This window comes from Pleurodeles waltl, chromosome 11, assembly GCF_031143425.1.
Source record: "Pleurodeles waltl isolate 20211129_DDA chromosome 11, aPleWal1.hap1.20221129, whole genome shotgun sequence".
NCBI lineage: Eukaryota > Metazoa > Chordata > Amphibia > Caudata > Salamandridae > Pleurodeles > Pleurodeles waltl.
In genome coordinates, this window is record NC_090450.1 from 544,990,817 (window position 1) to 545,013,662 (window position 22,846).

Here is a 22,846-nt window from a genome sequence, read left to right on the forward strand (position 1 = left end):
TAGCATAGAGTGGGGTGATCCTTTGGCGTGCAGTGGAATTTTGTGGCACGTAGTGGAACTGTGTGGAGTTTAACAGTGATGTGGGGTGGAATTGTGCGGGGTGGAACTGTGCAGAGTGGATGGATGCATGACTTGGAACTTGGTGCATGGAGTGGAATTAAGTGGCATGGAGTGGAACTGTGTGGAGGGGAGTGGAATTGTATGGCTTGGTGTGTAGAGGAAATGTGGTGTATGGAGTGGAAATGAATGTGTTTTGCTAGTGGGCTAAGTAGCAACATATATTGTATATGTTGGGGATAAAGGAGATGTAGCCAGGTGGTAGCAGAGTTATGGAGCTACAAAGTTTAATAGCCCTTTACAAACAGGAGTAGGAGACCTGCTTAGTACATCACCTCAGGCTCTGCTATGCCCCACTTGTATTGTACAGCATTCACGTTTTCTGTGCTGTATTTGTTTCTAGGTTTGCGCTTTATAAATCTAACACATACATAGTGAGAGAAGGACAAAGATTTTTTTTTGCATCTATTTCTTTGGTGAACTGCTTCTTGATTGGATTCATAACTTGGACACTGACGTCTAATCCTTCATCTTCAAAGAGGCTATTAATAATCTGTCTCTCCTCTCAAAGATGGACTTTGGGCACTACGCTTATTGCAGATGAATCAATAACTGATATTTGTCCATGATATTGTCATCAAGGCTTGAAGTCTGAAGACTTGAGGGATGAAAATAGTTCCATGAAAGAAAGTTTTTTGAGGAAAATATAAAAAGAGAATTGTGGCACTACTGGCTCTAGTGTCTGGAAGGTGCAGAAAAAAAAAGAAAAAACAATGCCACGGTCTCAGATTTATACAGAATCCAGATCCAATCAGATGCAGGGAAGTGAGTCCACGAGTCTCTAACATGGGAATGCCAGTTACCAGACTCTCTAAATTTGATCCAATCGAGATCTGAGTTGGGCTGATGGAAGTCGCCTAAATGTATCTCAATCACAGTAGAGATTTAGAGACAGATGTAAAGACCATGCCTGAGTGGATAACATAATACACCACACTCAACAACAGCACCTACAGGTATCTGGGTTTAGTTTCAGCCAATTTCAAGATGGCAGTAGGACTTCTGCATTGTGTCAACAAATTAGGCAAGAAGGTAACCTCAGAATGCAACACATTTTTACAATACGCCCCCCTACACAATAATACCCCTGCAGTACATAGAAACCCTCATTAGTGAATGACATTATCTAAACCAATCCCCTCCTCAGCATCATTCCATCAAAGAGCTTACTACGTGAAGCCCTTAGAAGCTATCCTCACCTGTCCCGGTTCTTTGTTAACAGGTTTCGTTCAATTCCTTCCATCAAGTTTTCAAAACAAAGATGCATTGCCTGTTGCTTCTCTGGTGGCTGGCTATTCACAATACTGTTCCTTAGATCTGAGAAATACTAGGAAACACAAGAAATGTAAGATGAGTAACAATGCTCTGTCAACCAAAAAGTAAGGAGAGAACTCATTCTAACGATTAATTTAAAACAACTATTTGTCAGAAAACAAGGTTAGGTGCACCCAACAATATCACATTTTGCAAACCATGAAGAGAAGGAGCTCTTTTCACCAAATGTTATTTTAGAAAGTTACCAAGTTGTAGCTGCAATTCCAAGCATTACTATCTTTAATTGATTCACATGCCTAATTTATTTCCAATTGTTCAAGTTGGAATTTTCAGTAGAAATGTTAAATCAGCAATGTCAAAATGCAGTAATTTACCATACTACTTTGAACACTATGTTCCATTTTAAGTATTTCAAGTCAGCTCAATGTTTTCTTTAGTTCATTGTTGAGCTGTTAGTGGAATGGTTACATACCGACGTGACAATGTGGAATGAGGAGAATGCAGGCTGACATGCTGTCTAGCAAAGCCTTGTATTGTAGACGGTGCTGGTCTTCCTCGTCAATGTGCCAGAAACCAGCTGCTTCAGATTTTCTGCTTGTTGAAAAGAAACACTGTCCCTTTTTCCTTGTTTATATGTGTGCCCTTAAAGAGAATATTTTGTGACTGAAAAGCAAAGAATATCTGTCATGAAGGACAAACCCACCAGCAGCTTGATGCTAAGAGATGCTGACGTAGCTTTGCTTGTATTTCATATGGATGCTGCCTTTTGCAGCTAGTCATCCTATTAGGGGCAAATATGAATACCTGGGTAACAACAGATGGGCCATAATCGTCACTACATATTTGGTGGAATCCATGGCCAATCTGACACCAAAGCGCAACAGCCTGAAATGATATTTTCCACCACTCACAGCAGAGTGCAAGAAATAACAATGATCTGGGTGGCTGGAGACATGAAAGTATGCATGCTGCTAGTCGAAAGAGGTGAAATACTTGCCTGAGTCCATAAAATAGATTATTTCCCCACAGTGGCCAATTTGAGATTCCAATTTCTTAAATGCTTGTTAAGCGTGCAGAGGATCTAGAATAGATCATCACTCAAAAGGCATTTTTCTTCATGATCAGGTCCACTGACTAGAACCCCTTGTTCTTTTGAATCTTGGGAACTTTCTCAGTGTGGTAAGTATATCTTTTGCTAGAGCCAACAAGTGTTTATACTACGCTCTCTCTTTGGCAGAATATAGGAAGGTATTTCAAGGAATTCTAGAGAGTGGCAAAATATACAATCATCTGTTGGAGGTATTGCAGTGCAGGCAGGGAGTTGATTTTCTGCTTCCCATTGGTGTGGGCAAGTCCAGTTGAGGTGTCATATCCTCCTACCCTGCACCTGAAACGTTTAGTGGGTTGTGCCTCAAAAACATGAGCTAAGCCAAGACACATGTAGTCTTGGTTGGAAGCAATTGTATGAGCAGTCTAGTTAATATTAGCCTTGATTGTAGTTGGAATAGTGAATGCAGCAAAATGTGGAGTGGGATGATCCTAGCCAGATAAGGATTTAAAAGAATATCTTCTCTGTAGAGATGCTAGAGACTTCACTGTTTCAGTGTTGTTTAACTGACTGGAAACCTTTATCTAAGTACATACCCAATGGCGACTAGCCAAAAAAAAAGACATGAGGGGAATTTGTGTCTGAAGTGTTACTTTGCCTTTGGAGATAACCGAGTACTGAGTCATTGCAGCCAGCTGCTTAGAATCAGCCTTATCTATTGATAACAACTGAAGCTGTCTGCTTATCATCTCCAATGATGCCTAAGTTTCTATGCAACAGTTGTGAGGCATCACGTTTATGAAATGCATGATGTTATGTCTTATTCTGCAGTCATAGTTACCAAGCATTACAGTGACATCAGCAGTCTTTGAGGCTATGTCAGCTAAGTAAAGGAAAAAGTTACTTATCTGTAACTATAGTACTCCAGTATTGCCATATTTCATAGATTCACATGCTTGAATCATTTCCTGTCCTTGAAGCGGGAGTACACTACTTTATCACTGGAAAGCAGTACAATGTTAAACAATGACTAGAAGGGCTAGAAACATCAATTTTAGTACCCTTAAACCATCATTTCAAAAGAACCAAAATACAGCCAATCGAGTAGCAGCATCTTGTTGCCCTCAGAGGCAACCATAGCTCAGATTTTCCAGTACCAACATGAAGAAAAAATAACATACATTAAGGCGAGCCTCTCGAGGAGGAAGATGGGTTGCATGTGAATCTATGAAAGAGCTAATACCGACAAATTACACTTACAGGTAAGTAACATTTTTTCATTCGAGTACATGATCTTTCATAAATTTACATGCTTAAATGTGAATAGTAAGTAGTCTAATTGCACAATATATTGATTAAACAAAAATAAGAAGCGAAAGCTCACCTCATTAGAAACAAGCATTTGTAATGCAACAGGTCTCACATTTGCTCATGTTTGAGCTGATCGAGTTGTAAACTCTTAGAGCTGATCGAGTTGTAAACTCCTAACCCGACTTTTCATCTATCGGCAAAAGTGCTTTTATGTACGTAACCCGAAAAAGTGAAATTAACTGTGTAAAGCGCTCGACTTCTGCCAAGCGAAATTGCGCTAGGAAAATAGAGAAAAAGTAGTCCACTATCCGACGGAAAACAGCGAGCCTCGCATGTTTTCTGTACTTGGTCGCTGCGCTCGAGGAGGGCTAGCCACCGGAAAAGGCATGACGTATGCATGCCTTCCACTAATGAAAGCAAGCAGATTTTACTAGGCAAGCCCATGAACCAAGCAAACACACTGACGTGACGTCGACAGGGCTCCGAGCCCTTTTCTACTAACTAAAGCGTCTCGCTGCGATACGCATGCGCGAGCAACGCAGACTCGACCCTAAAAATGACACACTGCTTGTCCCACTGCTGCATCATTCTGTACTGAGTCCAAACAGTAAACGCCGCATAAATGTTTCTATTTTTTCAAATTGCTGCGCTGCAGATGTCCTGTACAGATAAACCAGCAAAAAAAGCTGTGGTGGTGGAAACACTCCTTGTAGATTGTGCTTTAACTCTGCCTAGGAAAGGTCTTCCTGCTTTGTGATGCAGAACTGTCTGGGTGTGGTTCAGAGAGTGCAATCACATCTAATATGATTACTTTCTTTTTATCTATTTTATTTGCTGAATAAGGTATTGACCGTTTGTAGGAAAGTTGCTCTTTTTGGCATGCTTAACCCCACTTTTTGTCTGTTTATCAGTGTGTTTAGACAGTTTTCACTAGGATTCTGTTAATCAGGAACCCAGTGATTGTGCTCTCTCCTCTAAATCTGGTTGCTTTGGCACCCTTTAAACCCCACAACTGGCACACTGGTGTACCCCTGTAAGTCCTTAGTATATGGTACCTAGGTACCCAGGGCATTGGTACACCAGGGGAACCCCATGGGCTGCAGCATATATTATGCCACCCATGGGAGCTATTGCAAACTATGTGTGCAGGCCTGCCATTGCAGCCCGCATGAGAAAGTGCATGCACCCTTTCACTGAGGCACTTAAGAATGCACTCCTTGACAAAAAGGCCATAGAGCAGGTGACAGGACCTGTCCTAAAAAGAGCACCAAGCCTGCTACTACCACTACCACTTCTACCTCTGGTGCCCCTAGCAGTAGCAATAGCAATGGTAGTAGTAATCAGTCCCAGAGTGTTCCTGGGCTCACCCTGGGGACTGTAGCGGGCTCTGGGTTAGTTAGAGAGACCACTGAGGCACATTTGGTCTCTGATGGAGGCAATGACTTTGCCACCCTAGCTGCCTGTCCCCTTAATATGGTAAGTACAGGCAGCATCCCCTTATAAATGGTGTTGAGGCTGAGGCCTACAGGGACACAGGTGCCAGTCACAATGGTGACTGAAAAACAGGTGTCACCTGAATAACACTTACTTGGTCACACTTACCAAGTTACTGACGCTCACAACACTCAGTGCCACCCCATGACTGTTGTTGACTTAGATGGGGTGGCGAGAGGGTGTTACTGGCCCAAAGAATGTTGTGGCATCCACTGATCTACCTGTAGAATGTCTGCTAGGTAATCATTTGAAGAGTTCAGCATGGGCTGTAGTGGAGTTGGAAGCCCATGCAGCCATGCTGGGTATCCCTGGGCACATCTTTGCTTTAACAAGAGCACAGGTCAAGAAGCAGGGAGAGCAAAGAGCACTGGAGCCTGGAGAAATGGCCCTAGAAGCTCCCAAAAAGAGAGGCAGGCAGGGTAAAAAAGTTACCCCCTGTTCAGACTTCCAATGAGGATCCCACTCCTAAGGGTGATGAACCTGCCCCTTGGGTGGATCCTACACCAGAGGTGCTTAAAGCTGACACAGCTGAGCTCTTAAGTGCAAGAGGGCCCACCAGGGAAGAACCTAGTCTAGAACATAAGTCCTGCCCTACTCTAGAAAGTCTGAGGCCGCAAGTTGCAGCTCGGGAAGCAGAGGATGCCTGTGGGACCCATTTATTCTCCATAATTCTGAGGGAAGAGACCCCAGTTCATTCCTCTGAAGTTTAGGGAGTTTTTGCTAACCTTAGTACATAAGGTTGTTGCTCCTGCGTAACCTGTCAAGCCACTGGCAAGACAGGTGGCACTCCAGAGGCCCCCCCTAGTTACACTACCAGTGGTGGGGTACCCTCAGAGAGGGTAGGACTGGACATTGTTGGCCTCCTGGACCCTCCATCTGCCTCTGGGAACAGGTTTCTACTGGTGGTGGTGGTGGACCATGCCACCAGGTACCCAAAAGCAATTCCCCTTAGGGCCACTACAGCTCCTGCAGTGGCCAAAGACATACAGGGAATCTTTTACAGGGTGGGTTTTCCTAAGGAGGTGGTTTCGGACAGAGGTGCCAACCTCATGTCTGCATACCTTAAAGCCATGTGGAAAGCGTGTGGTGTAACATACAAATTCACCACTCCTTAGCAACCACAAATGGGTTAGTTGAGAGATTCAACAAAACCTTCAAATGCATGATGTGAGGAAATGCCTCCTTGGCATGGTTACCCCCTAACTTTTTGCCTTTGCTGATGCTAAGTTATGATTTTAAAGTGTGCTGGGACCCTGCAAACCAGGCCCCAGCACCAGTGTTCTTTCCCAAAACTGTACCTTTGTCTCCACAATTGGCACAACCCTGGCACTCAGGTAAGTCCCTTGTAACTGGTAACCCTGGTACCAAGGGCCCTGATGCCAGGGAAGGTCTCTAAGGGCTGCAGCATGTCTTATGCCACCCTAGGGACACCTCACTCAGCACATGCACACTGCTTCACAGCTTGTGTGTGCTGGTGGGGAGAAAATGATTAAGTTGACATGGCACTCCCCTCAGGGTGCCATGCCAACCCCACACTGCCTGTGGCATAGGTAAGTCACCCCTCTAGCAGGCCTTACAGCCCTAAGGCAGGTACGCAAAACCTTAGACATTGTAAGTGCAGGGTAGCCATAAGAGTATATGGTCTGGGAGTTTGTCAATCACGAACTCCACAGTTCCATAATGGCTAAACTGAAAACTGGGAAGTTTGGTATCAAACTTCTCAGCACAATAAATGCACACTGATGCCAGTGTGCAATTCATTGTAAAATACACCCAGAGGGCATCTTAGAGATGCCCCCTGTATACCTACCCGACTTCTAGTGTAGGCTGACCAGTTCCTGCCAGCCTGTCTCACATCAGACATGTTGCTGGCCACATGGGGAGAGTGCCTTTGTCACTCTGTGGCCGTGAACAAAGCCTGTACTGGGTAGAGGTGCTTCTCACCTCCCCCTGCAGGAACTGCAACACCTGGCGGTGAGCCTCAAAGGCTCACCCCTTTTGTTATAGCGCCCCAGGGCATCCCAGCTAGTGGAGATGCCCGCCCCTCCGGCCACTGCCTCCACTTTTGGCGGCAAGGCTGGAGGAGATAATGAGGAAAAACAAGGAGGATTCACCCACCAGTCAGGGCAGACCCTAAGGTGTCTTCTGCCTTTAGAAATCCTCCATCTTGAGTTTGGAGGATTCCCCCAATAGGATTAGAGCTGTGTCCCCCTTCCCACAGGGTGCAGCCACACTCAAAGAATAGTAGCCATTGACTACTGCCTTCCCAGACCTAAACACACCCCTGAATTCAGTATTATGGGGCACCCCAGATCACAGGAAATCAGATTCCTGCACCCTGAAGAAAGAAGAAGGACTGCTGACCTACAAGCCTGCAGAGAAGGAGGAAGACAACAACTGCTTTGGTCCCAGCCCTACCAGCCTGTCTCCAACTTCGAAAACCTGCTCCAGGGACGCAGGGACCAGCAACCTCTGAAGCCTCAGAGGACTGCCCTGGGCTACAGGACCAAGAAACTGCTGTGAACAGCGGCCCTGTTCAAAACTAGCTACTTCTTTGCAACAAGGAAGCAACTTCCAAAGACTTCACGTTTCACGCCAGAAGTGTGAGACTCTACACTCACCACCCGACCCCCCCCCCTGCTCGACATGCAGAAAACCACCATCTCAGGGAGGACTCCCCGGCGACTGCGAGCCCGTGAGTAACCAGAGACGACCCCCCTGAGCCCCCACAGCGACGCCTGCAGAGAGAATCCAGAGGCTCCCCCTGACCGCGACTGCCTGTAACAAGGGACCCGATGCCTGGAACCAACACTGCACTCTCAGCCCCCAGGACCTGAAGGAACCAAACTTTGACGCAAGAGTGACCCCCAGACGAACCTCTGCCTAGCCCAGGTGGTGGCTGTCCCGAGAAGCCCCCCCCGTGCCTGCCTGCATCGCTAAAGTGACCCTGGGGTCCCTCCATTATTTCCTACCTGAAACCCGAAGCCTGCTTTGCACACTGCACCCGGCCACCCATGTGCCGCTGAGGGTGTGTTTTGTGTGCCTACTTGTTACCCGCACCCCCCCCCCCCAGTGCTCTACAAAGCCCCCCTGGTCTGCCCCCCGAGGACGCAGGTACTTACCTGCTGGCAGACTGGAACCGGAGCACCCCTGTTCTCCATAGGCGCCTATGTGTTTTGGGCACCTCTTTGACCTCTGCACCTGACCGGCCCTGAGCTGCTGGTGTGGTAACTTTGGGGTTGCCTTGAACCCCCAACGGTGGACTGCCTATGCCCCAGGACTGAGACTTGTAAGTGTTTTACTTACCTCCTAATCTAACCTTTACTTACCTCCTCCAGGACTGTACATGATATTGTTTTCATTCAAAGTTCCTAAAATATCTAAGTGAAGTACCTTACATTTAAAGCGTTTGATGTAAATCTTGAACCTGTGGTTCTTAAAATAAACTAAGAAAATATATTTTTCTATATAAAAACCTATTGGCCTGGAGTAAGTCTTTGAGTGTGTGTTTCTCATTTATTGCCTGTGTGTGTACAACAAATGCTTAACACTACCCTCTGATAAGCCTACTGCTCGACCACACTACCACAAAATAGAGCATTAGAATTATCTACTTTTGCCACTATCTTACATCTAAGGGGAAACCTTGGACTCTGTGCACACTATTTCTTACTCTGAAATAGTATATACAGAGCCAACTTCCTAAAAATTATCAAGGAACTCTCAGAAAAACTCAGGAGATGGGGTGTCCTATTGCCTTGCCTCCTCTTTGCATAAAGGAAAGTTCCACAAAGGGAGTGGGCTACAGCCCCTTTGAGCTTTTGTTTGGACATCCTGTTAGGTGTCTACTCGCCCTTGTTAGGGAAGGTTGGGAGCAACCTCTCAAGCCCCCCCAAACAGGACATAGTAGATTATGTGCTATGCCTAAGATCCAGGATGGCTAAGTAGATGAAGAGGGCATCTAAGAACCTTGAGGCCAGCCAAGAAGTGCAAAAGCAGTGGCATGACCAAAAGACAGTCAACGGTTTACCAGCCAGGACAAAAGGTGTGGGTCCTGGAGTCTGTGGCTCCCAGGGCCCTCTAATATAAGTGGAGTGGTCCTCACACTATAGTCGAGAAGAAGGGTGAGGTCACCTACTTGTTGGAACTAGGCACTCTCAGAAGCCCCCACAGGGTGCTTCATGTGAACCGCCTGAAGCCTTACTACGACAGGGCTGACATGACTTTACTCATGGCCACTGATAAAGGTCAAGAAGAAGAGAGTGACCCTCACCATGACCTCTTCTCCCACAACCCAGTAGATGGCTTAGTAGAGGGAGTAGTTCTTATTGACTGCCTCTCTGACCAGCATAAGGATGATTACAGAAGTCCCCTGGGTCAGTTATCTGAACTGTTTTCCCTCACCCTTTGTCAAACCTCATGGTGTGACCACACCATTGACATATTTGACAGTCTGCCTGTAAAAAGCAAAATACATAGGCAGCCTGATCATGTCAGAGAATGCATCAAAGCAGAAGTATAAAAGATGCTTGACTTAGGAGTCACTAAGGCTTCGGATAGCCCTTGGGCTAGCCCTGTAGTCTTAGTGCCAAAGCCCGATTCTCAAAATGGTAAGAGAGAGATGGGGTTCTGTGTTGACTACAGAGCCCTCAATACAGTTAGCAAAACTGATGCCATTCAAGCTCTAGGGCAGATGAGCTGATAGATACTCTGGCTGCTGCAAATATCTCAGTACATTCGATTTGATTGCTGGATACTGGCAGATCACATTATCAAAGGATGCCAGACAAAAAAATCACATTCTCAACACCGAGTGGGCGTTATCATTTTACAATGATGCCCTTTGGTTTGAAGAACACCCCTGCAACATTTCAAAGGTTAGTGAACAAAGTTTTCTAAGGCCTAGAAAGCTTTACTGCAGCATATCTAGACAATGTAGCTGTCTTTAGCTCCACCTGGGAGGATCACCTGGTCCACCTTGGATTTGTACTCGAGGACTTGAAAAAGGCAGGCCTCCTCACTATCAAGGCATCAAAATGGCAAATAAGGCAGGGCAAACTGGTTTATTTGGGCCAACTGGTAGGTGGAGGCTACATTCAGCCACTCCAGGGCAAAATCCAGACAATCTTGGATTTGGGTTTCCCTCCTACTAAAAACCAAGTCAGAGCCTTCTTAGGTCTGACTGGGTACTACCGGAGGTTCATTAAAGGGTATGGCTCCATTGTAGCACCCTTAAATGACCTCACACCCAAAAGGAGACCAAAGAAAGTCTTGCGGACAGCTAGCTGCCAGAAGGCCTTTGATGACCTAAAACAGGCCATGTGCTCTGCTCCCATTCTAAAAAGTCTTGATTACTCCAAACAATTAATTGTCTATACAGATGCTTCTGAGATCGGGATAGGGGCAGTTCATTCACAACCAAATGACGAGGGTCAGGATTTACCTGTTGCTTATATAAGTAGAAGGCTGACCTCCAGAGAGAAGGGTTGGTCAGCCATCGAGAGGGAGGCCTTTGCTGTGGTCTGGGTCTTGAAGAAGTTAAGGCCATACCTGTTTGGCACCCACTTCCTTGTTCAGATAGTGTAATATGTGTTGTAAAATATAGTTATACACTTTGTGTCTTGTCATGTTCTATTCTTGATTCTCTAATGCACTTAATGTGCTTTGATGTCTTTCTGTACTTCACTACTTACTTTTCAGAGGAGTTTTAGCGCCTTTCAGGTTCTAGAGTGTGTGAGACAAGTCAGTTGGGCGCTCACTGTGGACCTGAACAGAAGCTGATGGCTGTCGTGGATCTGAGAAATAAAGAACCTGCTTAATCTATCATCATTGCAAGAAGAACTGTTTCTTAGAGATATATTATTCATAGAAGCTAGTGAACCTTCTTACATTTTATTGTACCAGGAGTGGTGCTTTTCTGAGCATTCATCGATCCATCGACCAGCATAGGAACTTACAGGAGCCTGGTTAATAGTTCCAGAACAAGAATTAAAGGAATCTTATCCGAGAACACAACAGACAAGATATTTCCTTTTACCTTAGCTGTGTTTGTGAAAGCGTTGTGGTTGTATGGAATTTTACTGAAACGAAGCATGTGGCGATCGTGGAAGCCGTTGCCTGTTACTTGTTTTCCTTCTCGAGGCAGAGTGTGAGTCTACATCTCTTACGGGGACTAGTTCTCCTCAAGCATCATGTGCATGAAGAGAGACGCTTTTCCAGTTGCTTGGATACCTGACCTGTTAGGGAGGATCGCTCTCCTTGTACGACGTGTACGTGAAGAGAGACGCTTTCCAGTTGCTTGGATACCTGATGCTTGGATTCTATGTCGAATGGAACGTGAGGGATGCATTTGTGAGAGTCTTTGCTTTGACGATACGAGTCTCTGCGTCCGTTCAGCATTGGGCACACCTCATCGCATGTTCATCCAACAGCAAGCGGTCATCATTAAACCTTTTGCTGCCTATACGACTTGATGACAGATCAGCATTTTCATTTTCTTCGTGATGCCTAACTGAGAACACAATTTGTGACCAAAAGTACTTTTAAGGTGTTTTATCAGCACCACCTTGTTTTGACTGTCTTTCTTCATTCAGAAGTAGAAACAGTATTTGTGATTGTGTTTCTATTTTAGTACATTGTCACAGTGGCAATTACTTGTCAGATACATAACCCAGGAGATCTAAATTTTCACATTTTGAGGACAACATGACCTCAAATCATACAGTGGTTCAACCTCCACCTTTTCTACAGAAGGCGGGTTAAGAAATTTTGAAAATTATCCTACAGCATCGATGCTAACGAATTTTCCTAGCCAGAAAATTTGCGCTTCTTTTCAATCATTTAGGACTAGAATTTGGCTGTGTCCAAAGATGTCACTGTCAAAAGCTTTATATTACAATAAACATGGTTGGCGGTTGGCCCATAGGAAAAAAATACAGGGGTGATATTGGTACTTATAGTCTGCTGTCAATGGAATTGTATTGTGAGAATGATATTTGCATGAGGGGTTCTGTTTGTGTTCCACCCAGTGATTTAAGACTTAGATTAATTAAAGCTGCATATGAGGATCACCTAGGAGTTTCAGCCACTTGCAAGAGATTAAAAGAAAAGTATTGGAGGCCTAGATTAGACAAACAAGTTTCTGATTTCATCGATAATTGTCCATACTGTGTTGTTTTGGACAAACAGTGGAAAAGCAACACTAAACCAAAAAGCAACACTAAACCTTTGTATACTGTTTCACTCCCCAAAAAGGCTTTGGAAAGGATAGCTATGGATTTTTCTGGACCTTTTTATCTTCTACCTAGGGACATGAGATATTTAATTGTTGCCATAGACTATTTTTCAAAATGGATTTATTATTCATTTGTAGAGCTTGCCAATACAGATTCTGTTATTTCGTTTTTGGAAAACCTTTTCCTTTTAGAAGGTGCACCATCAGTCATCGTTACAGACAACGGTGTGCATTTTGCTTCCCAAAAAAATGGAAAATTTTATGGGAAAGTTCAATATCAAACATTCACATGTAGCTTTATATAGTCCAGCAGCTAATAATTTGTCAGAGAGAGCCAACTGTATTTTGAAGGAGATGATTTAAACTGCTAATCTTAATGTTTCTGATTTTCTTAAAGAGAAAATTTGGTCTGACTCCAACACACCTCATTCTACTACAGGCATCTCCCCTTTTACACTTCTCAGAGGAATGGAGTCTAGATCTTAACTCCTACCAGCTTGGTTGGCTGACTCGTTGGTTGGCAAGTTCAAGACGTCAGACATGAATTTGAGTGAGTTACAACACAGAGTCTTAGAAAAACAATTAGTACAGAAGTGTAATTATGTCAGAAATAATGTTAAAAATACGGAAATTAATGTACATGACTGGGTGTTGATCAATAAACCTCAAAGAATTCTTAAAGGAGAATCTAAGTTTTCTTTGCCTGTCAAAGTTATCAAAGTCACTAAAGCATCAGTACTGCTAGAAGCTAAAGGTTGAAATAGTGTAGTACCAATTTCTATTTCACAAACTGAAATTGTCAGAAAATAATATATTCTGGCAGAGATGGAGATACCAATTCCAAAGGTATGCTGTTTAATGACGTTCCAGTAAAGAATGTGGCAATAAAGAACTGAGCCCAGAGATGTCTACTAATCACAGGGTTAGTGAAATAAGAGATGAATGTGAAGCAATTACTTATCTTCAAAAAAATGGGGAAGAGGGAGTTTGACCTTCAGAGTCGCCATGTACACGTAGTAATAGGATTGTTAAACTTCCATCCAAATTTGAAGATTGTCATGCAATAGTTTTTCCATCAAAGAGTTATGTGTATGTTTTGTTGTTTCTTATTTTGTTGTTTGAGGGAAGGAGATGATGTAATATGTGTTGTAATATACAGGTATTTACATTGTGTCTTGTCATGTTCTATTCTTGACTCTGTAATGCATTTGATGTGCTTTAATGTCTTTCTGTACTTCACAATTTACTTTTGAGTGGAGTTTTAGTATTGTATCACATCAGCGCCTGTCAGGTTCTAGAGTGTGTGAGACGAGTCAGTTGGACACTCGTGCTGGACCTGCACAGACGCTGATGGCTGTTGTGGATCTGAGAAATAAAGAACCTGCTTAATCTATCGTCATTACGAGAAGAACTGTTTCTCAGAGATATATTATTCGTAGAAGCTGACGAACCTTCTTACTGATAGACCACAAGCCTCTCCTATGGCTTAAACAGATGTAAGGAGAAAATCCCAAATTGTTGAGGTGGTCCATTTTCCTACAGGGGATGGAATATACAGTGGAACATAGACCTGGGAGTAAGCAGTCCAATAAAGATGGACTCTCCAGATATTTCCACTTTAGCATTGAAGACTCAACTGGGCAAGGGTAGCCTAATTGTCCTTCATTTGGGGGGTTGTGCAGTAAAGTCACTCTTTTTGCTGTGGTTACCCCCACTTTTTGCCTATCACTGTTTAGACAGTTTCCACTGGGATCCTGCTATCGAGGACCCCAGTGATTGTGCCCTCTCCTCTAAATTAGGTTGCTTTGGTACCCTTTACACCCCACAATTGGCACACTGGTGTACCCCTATAAGTCCCTATTATATGGTACTTAGGTACCCAGGGCAATGGTACACCAGGGGTCCCCCATGGGCTGCAGCATGTATTATGCCACCCATGCGAGCTCATGCAGTCTATTTCTGCAGGCCTGCCATTGCAGCCTCCGTGAAAAGGTGCATGCACCCTTTCACTGCTGATCACTGCACCAGGTCACTGTAAGTCACCCTTATGGTAGGCCCTCCTAGCCCAGAGGGCAGGGTGCAGGTTCCTGTGTATGTTGGGCATTCCTGCGTGAGCAGAGGTGCCTCTATAAACTCCATTTCCAATGCACTGCACTTAAGTGCGGGGAAGCCATTTACCAGTGTACTGACCACAGACCTGTGGTCCAGCTACTTAATGGTAACTCCGAACCTAGGCTTGTTTGGTATAAAACATGTCGGAATCATACCCCAATACAAATGCCAGTATTGGTGGCATGATTCCATGCACTCCGGGGGCTCCTTTGAAGACCTCCCAGTATTGCTTCTAACAGTCCTGCAGCCCTCCGACAGGTTTCTGCCCGCTGATGCTTGACCAGCTCAAGCAAAGGAAGGCAGAACAAAGGATTTCCTGTGAGAGACGGAGGCAACACTCACTCCCTTGGAATTAGGTGTTACATGGCTGGGGAGAGGCATCCTCCCCACGCTACCGGCTTACTTTGTAGGGCACATTTGGTGCCCTGCTTGCATAATACTGGACCCTGCTCTGGCGCGAAAGTACACAAAGGAAAAAGGAGTGACCACTCCCCTGTCCATCACCACCCCAGGGGTGGTGTCCAGAGCTCCTCCAGTTGGCCACTTGATTCTGCCATCTTGAAAACAAGATGTGCAGAGGCCCCTGGGATCATCTGGTTGGGTCAGGACAGTTGACTGACGTCAGTGATACCCTTCTGATAAGTGGTCACCCTGCAGAGTGAACAAGCCTCCTGTTAGTGCTATATAGGGACTCCCTTTTGGGTGGGTCCCAAAATTCGGCATGCAAAACTCCACTAGGACTCCTCTGCATCAACCTTTTCTGCTCCTGGCCAACAAAACTGCTGTGGACTCTTCAAGAGCAAAACAAGCCTGCAACTCCGGAGACGACCTTGCATTGCAACAATGTTTCTTCGGCTCCTTCTAGCATTTGCAACATTTCCAGGGCTGTACATACTCTGAGGTCGGCAAGACTTCAGCTGCACCAAAGAAGGAAGAAGGAATGTCTCTTGGAGTTAAGATGTCACTCCACGCATCCATAGGCACCTAAGGCAATGACGTGGGGCTGCTGGGATCTGCTCGCCTCTGGAACTGTGTGGATCCTGCAACAAAGGTGGTGGTGCTCTTGGTTCTCTCTGCCCTCTGTCCAATTTGGGAGACGATGAGCCCTTGCCTCTCCTTGCAAGACAGTACCCCTGTGCACCGCAACTCTTGCAGCAATGAAGGACTGTTGACTCCGGCTCCAAGGGATCTTCAGGCTCCAAGTAGCCCTGGCCTCCAGCACTTCATCCTTGCAAGGACAGTCTCTCCTCTGCTGCTCCAGCGATGTGGGCTCCTCTCCAGGTCTGCTGACTGGGCCTCACTGCATCTTACTGTGCCTGCTAGCAGTGGGTTGCCTGTGGGGGCTGCGACTGCTTCTGCTGGCTCTCCAGACTGCTGAGGGTCAGCCCAGACTCCCCTCCAAGGGTCGAGTCTCCTTGACCTTGCTGGTCCTCTTCAGCTCTGCAACTCTTCTTTTGCTCCAGCTTGCATATGCCAAGGCTTGTTGGTGGTCCTCCATACCATCTGAGACCCAGCGACTGGCAGGTGACATCATATGTACAACTCCAAGGATCTCCCTCCAGTCTTGGGCTCCACAGCTGATCATCTTCCCTCGTCGACCCAAATCTTCATCCACAGAAGGGTGGGTAGTGGCCCCACCTGGACACTCCTGCGTGGATGGGAGTCTGTCCCCATTTGCAGCTCCTCTTCTTCCGGAATCTACCGTTGGGTTTCACTGGAGAAGTGTGGCTCAATGGTTAGAGCGGCAGACCCTGATGCAGAAATCTGGCCCGGGACCAGGGTTCAATTCCCGCCTCCGCAGGTCTTGGGCTCAATTTCCTCGGACCTGATAATTCTCGCATCGGTGCCTAATCTAATTCATGGGTCCCACTCTGTAACTCTGGGCAATAGCTTGCTTAATCTCCACAACGGCCCCAACAGCGTTGGGATGCCTGGCTTCACCTTGGAGGTTGCCCAGGAGTGGGCACCTCACAGGGAAAAGCCAGGAGGGGTTCCACAGCGGTATGCGTACAGCACCTTGAGACCCTAATGGGTGAGTAGTGCGCTATACAAGTACGAAGTTTACAGTTTACTGGAATGCTCCTGGTCTTGCAATCTTCCTTTTTCAAGTCTCCTTGTTACCTTTTGGGAAGACCAGGTAACTTACCTTCACTCTCCTGGTCGCTGAGGGTAACCTAGGTACTCACCTCTGGGATACCCGATTTCTCCCAGCTCCCTTCTAACGACTCTACATCTTTAGGCGGGTAACCTCACTTCGCATTCCACTATTTTAGAATATGGCTTGGCCCCCCTATAGGGCTCTAGCTCTTTTTCACTACTTTTTGCCAATGCTTGTTGTTTCTATATGCTAATTCTTAATAATTACTGTGTGTGTATGTGTATATATATATATATATATATATGTGTGTAAAATGTCACTTACCCAGTGTACAGCTGTTCATGGCATGTTCCACTGTAGATTCACATTCTATGCATAGTCTGCCATCTAGTGTTGGGCTCGGAGTGTTACAAGTTGTTTTTCTTCAAAGAAGTGTTTTCGAGTCACGGGATCGAGTGACTCCTCCTCTTCGGTTCCATTGTGCATGGGCATCGACTCCATGTTAGAATGTTTTCCCGCAGAGAGTAAGGTAGGAGTGATAGAGTGTAAAGAAAAGAGATGCCCATGCACATGGAATATATATATATATATATATATATATATATATATATATATATATATAGATATATACATTCATACAAGTGAATGTTGAACTTAAACGGCTACAGGCTCCTGGGGAGGTGGGAGGGTGCATGTGAATCTGCAGGGGAACATGCCACAAACAAATGTACACTGGGTAAGTGACATTTTCCATTCAATGGCATGTGTAGCTGCAGATACATATGCTATGCATAGACTACAAAGCAGTTTTACCTCCCATAAAAGCGGTGGTTAGCCTGTAGGAGTTGAAGTTCGAAATAGTGTTCTTAGTACAGCTTGACCTACTGTGGCTTGCTGTGTTGCTAACACATCTACAAAGTAATGCTTGGTAAATGTATGCAGTGTTGACCAAGTGGCAGCTTTACAAATTTCGGCCATTGGTATAGTTCCTAAGAAAGCCATTGTAGCCCCTTTTTTACATGTGGCATGTGCCTTAGGTGTAACTAAGAACTGCCTTTTAGCTTTAAGATAGCATGGATGCATTTTACTATCCATCTTGCTAAACCTTGTTTTGAAATAGGGTTACCAGTATGTAGTTTTTGGAACGCCACAAATAACTGTTTGGTTTTCCTAAATGATTTTTTTCTATCTATGTAATACATTAAGGCTCTTTTAATATCTAATGTTTGCAGGGCTCTTTCTGCTACAGAGTCTAGCTGTGGGAAGAAGACTGGTAGTTCCACTGTTTTATTGATATGAAACGGTGATATAACTTTTGGGAGAAATTTTGGGTTGGTTCGAAGTACAACTTAATGTTTGTGTACTTGTATGAACGGTTCTTGAACTGTGAAAGCTTGGATTTCACTAACTCTTCTTAATGAAGTTATTGCGACTAGGAAGGCAACTTTCCACGTTAGGTATTGAATCTGGCATGAGTGCATAGGTTCAAATGGAGGACCCATAAGTCGTGTGAGCACTATGTTTAGATTCAATGAAGGAACTGGAGGCGTTCTAGGTGGAATGATAAGTTTTAATCCTTCCATGAAGGCTTTGATAACAGGAACTCTAAATAAAGAGCTGTGTTGTACATTTTGCAAGTACGCAGAGATTGCAGTGAGATGTATTTTTATGGATGAAAAAGCTAAGTTTGCTTTTTGCAAATGAAGCAAATAACATACAATGTCTTGTATTGATGATGAAAGAGGAGTAATTTGTTTAGATTTACAGTAATACACAAATCTTTTCCATTTGTTTGCATAGCACTGCCTGGTAGTGGGTTTTCTTGCATGTTTAATTACTTCCATACATTCAGTTGGTAGTTGTAGATACCCAAACTCTATGACTTCAGGAGCCAAATCGCTAGATTGAGTATTTTGGGATTTCAATGCCTGATCAGTTGTTTGTTTTGTGTTAACAGATCTGGTCTGTTTGGGAGTTTGATATGTGGTACTACGGACAGGTCTAATAGTGTTGGGTACCAGGGTTGACGTGCCCACATTGGCGCTATGAGTATGAGTTTGAGCTTGTTTTGACGTAGTTTGCCGACTAGAAATGGAATGAGCGGGAGAGGGGGAAAAGCGTAAGCAAATATCCCTGACCAATTCATCCATAGAGCATTGCTCTTTGATAGGGAATGTAGGTACCTGGATGCAGAGTTTTGGCATTTTGCATTTTCGCTGATGGCGAATAGATCTATGTCTGGTGTTACACAATGGTGAAAGTTTAACTGAAGCACTTGAGGATGAATCTCCCACTCGTGTGTTTGTTGATGATCTTGGCTGACAACATCTGCCAATTGGTTGTGTATCCCTGGAATGTATTGTACTACCAGGTGAATCTTGTTGTGGATTGCCAATTGCCAAATCGTTTGGGCTAGGAGGGAGAGTTGTGATGAATGGGTCCCTCCTTGTTTGTTTAGGTAATACATTTTTGTCATGTTGTCTGTTTTGATAAGGATGTTCTTGTGAGTGAGAAGAGGCTGAAAAGCTTTGAGTGCGAGGAATACAGCTAGCAATTCTAGGTGATTTATGTATAACTGTTTGTGTTTGGCGTCCCATTGTCCTTGAATGTTGTGATTGTTGAGGTGCTCCCCCCCAGCCAATCACTGATGCGTCTGTTGTAAGTATGGTCTGAGGCACGGGGTCTTGATTTAGGTTTGTGGAATTCCACCACTGAAGTGATATGCATGTTTTGCATTCTATGAACACTAGATCGTGAAGTTGACCCTGTGCCTGTGACCATTGCTGTGCAAGGCACTGTTGTAAAGGCTGCATGTTAGTCTTGAATGTGGGACAATGGCGCTACAGGATGCCATCATGCCCAACAGTTTCATTGCGAATTTGACAGTGTGCTGTTGGGCTGGCTGTATTTGTGGCAATATATTGCGAAATGCTTGTATTCTTTGTGGACTTGGGCTTGCAAGCGCTGTTTGCGTATTTAGTGTGGCTCCTAAATACTGTTGAATTTGCGCAGGTTGTAGGTGTGATTTTTGGTAGTTTATAGAACACCCTAGGTTGTGTAGGGTTTGTATTACATAGTGGGTATGTTTTTGACACTGTGTATGACTGTTGGATTTTATTAGCCAATCGTCGAGATATGGGAAGACATGAATATGTTGCCTTGTTAGGTAGGCTGCAACTACCGCCAGGCATTTTGTGAATACACTGGGAAATGTTGTTTTTCCGAAGGGTAACACTTTGAACTGATAATGCTTTCCTTGAATCACAAACCTGAGATATTTTCTGTGCGCTGGATGGATATGTGACAATACGCATCTTTGAGGTCTAATGTTGCCATGAAATCGTGCTGTTGAAGTAGTGGGACAACATCCTGTAGTGTTACCATGTGAAAGTTTTCTGACAGGATGTAAAGATTGAGGGTTCTGAGATCTAATATTGGCCTTAAGGTTCCGTCCTTTTGGGGAATGAGGAAATACAGTGAGTAAACTCCTGTTCCTAGTTGATTTTGTGGCACTGGCTTGTTTGAGTAATAGAGATTTTACTTCCTCTTGCAACAGGGCGATATGTTGTGTGGAGAGGTTGTGTGGTTTTGGTGGAATACTTGGTGTAGTTTGTGCCAATTCTATGCAATAGCCAATGCGGGTAATTGATAATACCCAGTTGTCTGTTGTGTTTGTGATGGGTAGCCAATTGGTGTGGAACCTTTGAAGTCTTCCCCCCACAGGTGAGGTGTGAGTTGGGAAGGGATGGATTAAGTCACTGCTTTGGCTGTTGTGAGGCTTGTTTTGTTGACATTTGATATTTTCCCCTGCCTCTGGGGTACTGGCCTCTGTAGTGCTATTGAAGCCACCTCTTTGATATTGATGTTGATGTTGGTAGGCCGACTTTGTTTGTGAGGATGCCTCGGGTGTTTGGGTTCTAAATCCACCTCTGTATTTGGGCTTACAAAAGGATCCCCTGTATTGCGTTGTTTACAAAGCACCCATGGCTTTAGCTGTGTCCGAATCTTTTTTCAATAGCTGTGTCTACCTCGGGGCCAAAAAGCTGTTTTTGGTTACACAGCATATTGAGGACCGCCTGTTGTATTTCAGGCTTAAATCCTGAAGACCTAAGCCATGCATGTCTTCTTATGGTGACAGCCGTGTTGATTGTTCTAGCTGCTGTGTCTGCAGAGTCTAGGGCTAACCTGATCTGACTGTTTGTGATAGCTTGGCCTTCCTCAACTATTTGTTGCGCCCTTTTCTGTTGTTCTTTGGGGAGATGTTTTATTATATCTTTCATCTCATCCCAGTGGGCTCCATCATATCTAGCCAACAATGCCTGGAAGTTGGCTATCCTCCACTGGTTGGCTGCCTGAGATGCCACCCTTTTGCCCGCAGCATCAAACTTTCTGCTCTACTTGTCTGGTGGGGGTGCATCCTCTAATGACTGCGAGTTAGCTCTTTTCCTGTCTGCGCTGACCACTACAGAGTCCGGAGGAAATTGTTGTGTGATAAAGGCAGGATCAGAGGGATGTGGCTTATATTTTTTCTCCACCCTATGAGTAATTATTCTAGCTTTCACTGGCTCCTGGAATATTTGGTCTGCATACTTTAACATGCCTGGGAGCATGGGAAGCGACTGATAGGTGGTATGTGTAGAGGAGAGTGTGTTAAAAAAGGAAGTCATCCTCTAACGGCTCAGTGTGCATAGCGACATTGTGATAGGATGCCGCCCTAGCTATGACCTGAGTGTAGCCTGTACTATCCTCTGGTGGTGATGGCTTAGAGGGATAGCGTCTGGGTTGTTATCTGGAATGGGATCTGGATCATAAAGATCCCATTGATCCACATTGTCGTGCTGTGAATCAAATGAATGTACAGGAGATTGCACAGGTGTGGTACTAGTAGGGGGAGAGATAAGCAAATGAGGAGAGTGAGGAGGAGACTGAGGAGGAGAAAATTGAGGAGGTGGAGGTTTCTCCTTAGTTTTTGGCACTTTAGCTGGTGGCTGAGCAGTGTCCAATTCTTCTTGAAAGGCTAATTTCCTCTTAGGCTTTAAAGGAGGTGCTGTTTTAATTCTGCCAGTGTCTTTGTGGATGTGAATCCTGGCTTGCCTTTCATCTATTGCCTCCATTTGTGAATGTTCCTCAGTCATTTTATGGATTTCTTTGAGTGCATGCGAAAGTCCATGTTCCTCCGTCTAAATTGGCCTTTTCGGCTCCGAAGCTGGTTTTTCCGGTATGGAAAGGCTCGGAGTGGATGATGGCCTCGGCTCCGAAAACGATTTTCGAGGTTTCGACTCGAAGGATCGATACTTGGTGGACTTGGAGACAGAGCTTTGGCTGGAGTCCGAAGGCTTAGCTGGTGTGGCCTTTTTCGGTGCCGAATTTGTTGGTTGGTCACCGAAGGTCTTTTTACGGGTCGAGCCATGGCCTTCCGGCAGGGCGTTCCCAAGACCTTATGTTTGGGCTTGGCTGGGGCAGGCGTACTCACGTGCTGTCCTGCCGTGACCGGTCTGTCTTCCTTGGACTCCTGCTCGGAGTCGGATCCTCGAACAGAGACAGCGGTATGCATGATCTCCTCCTACTGGACGTCGATGCTCTTGGATGCCATCTCGAGTCTCCGTGCTCTTCTTGTCTCTGGGCGTTTTCTTCGAACGGAAGGATCTGCAGGCCTCACAATTTTCTTCCCGATGGTCTGGGGAAAGACAGAGATTACAGACGCGATGTTGGTCTGTGTAGGGAAATTTTGCGTGGCACTGAGGACAAAAGCAGAATGGGGACCGGTCCATGAGGCTTCCACGTGGTCGGCTCGACCAGGCCCGAGGTGGGCACGGGCGCCCCGAAGGGCGAGTAAAGATGTTTGACCAGGCGGTACTGAAGTGTCCATGGAAGATGGTACGCGATCGAAACAATACCGACGAGAATTAGAGAGTTTTAAAAAATTTCCGACTCGAACTATCGGAGCGAAAAGAAACACGTCCTAACCCGATGGCGGAACGAAAACAATCTAACATGGAGTCGATGCGCAATGAAGCCGAAGAGGAGTCACTCGATCCTGTGACTCAAAAACACTTCTTCAAAGAAAAACAACTTGTAACACTCCAAGCCCAAAACTAGATGGCAGACTATACATATCATGTGGATCTGCAGCTACACACGCCATCAAACACACACA

At 45.1% G+C, this 22,846-nt stretch overlaps 1 protein-coding gene across 4 annotated transcripts in view; it reads right to left on the reverse strand.

Moving 5' to 3' along the window:
- XPO7 (exportin 7) overlaps nucleotides 1-22,846 on the reverse strand; it is a 659,915-nt gene that overhangs the window by 24,960 nt on the left and 612,109 nt on the right. For all 4 annotated transcript variants that reach the window (XM_069213992.1, XM_069213990.1, XM_069213989.1 and 1 more), the window contains one exon: nucleotides 1,317-1,444. In XM_069213992.1, the coding sequence (XP_069070093.1) occupies nucleotides 1,317-1,444 (128 nt within the window). The remainder of the gene's footprint in view (nucleotides 1-1,316; nucleotides 1,445-22,846) is intronic.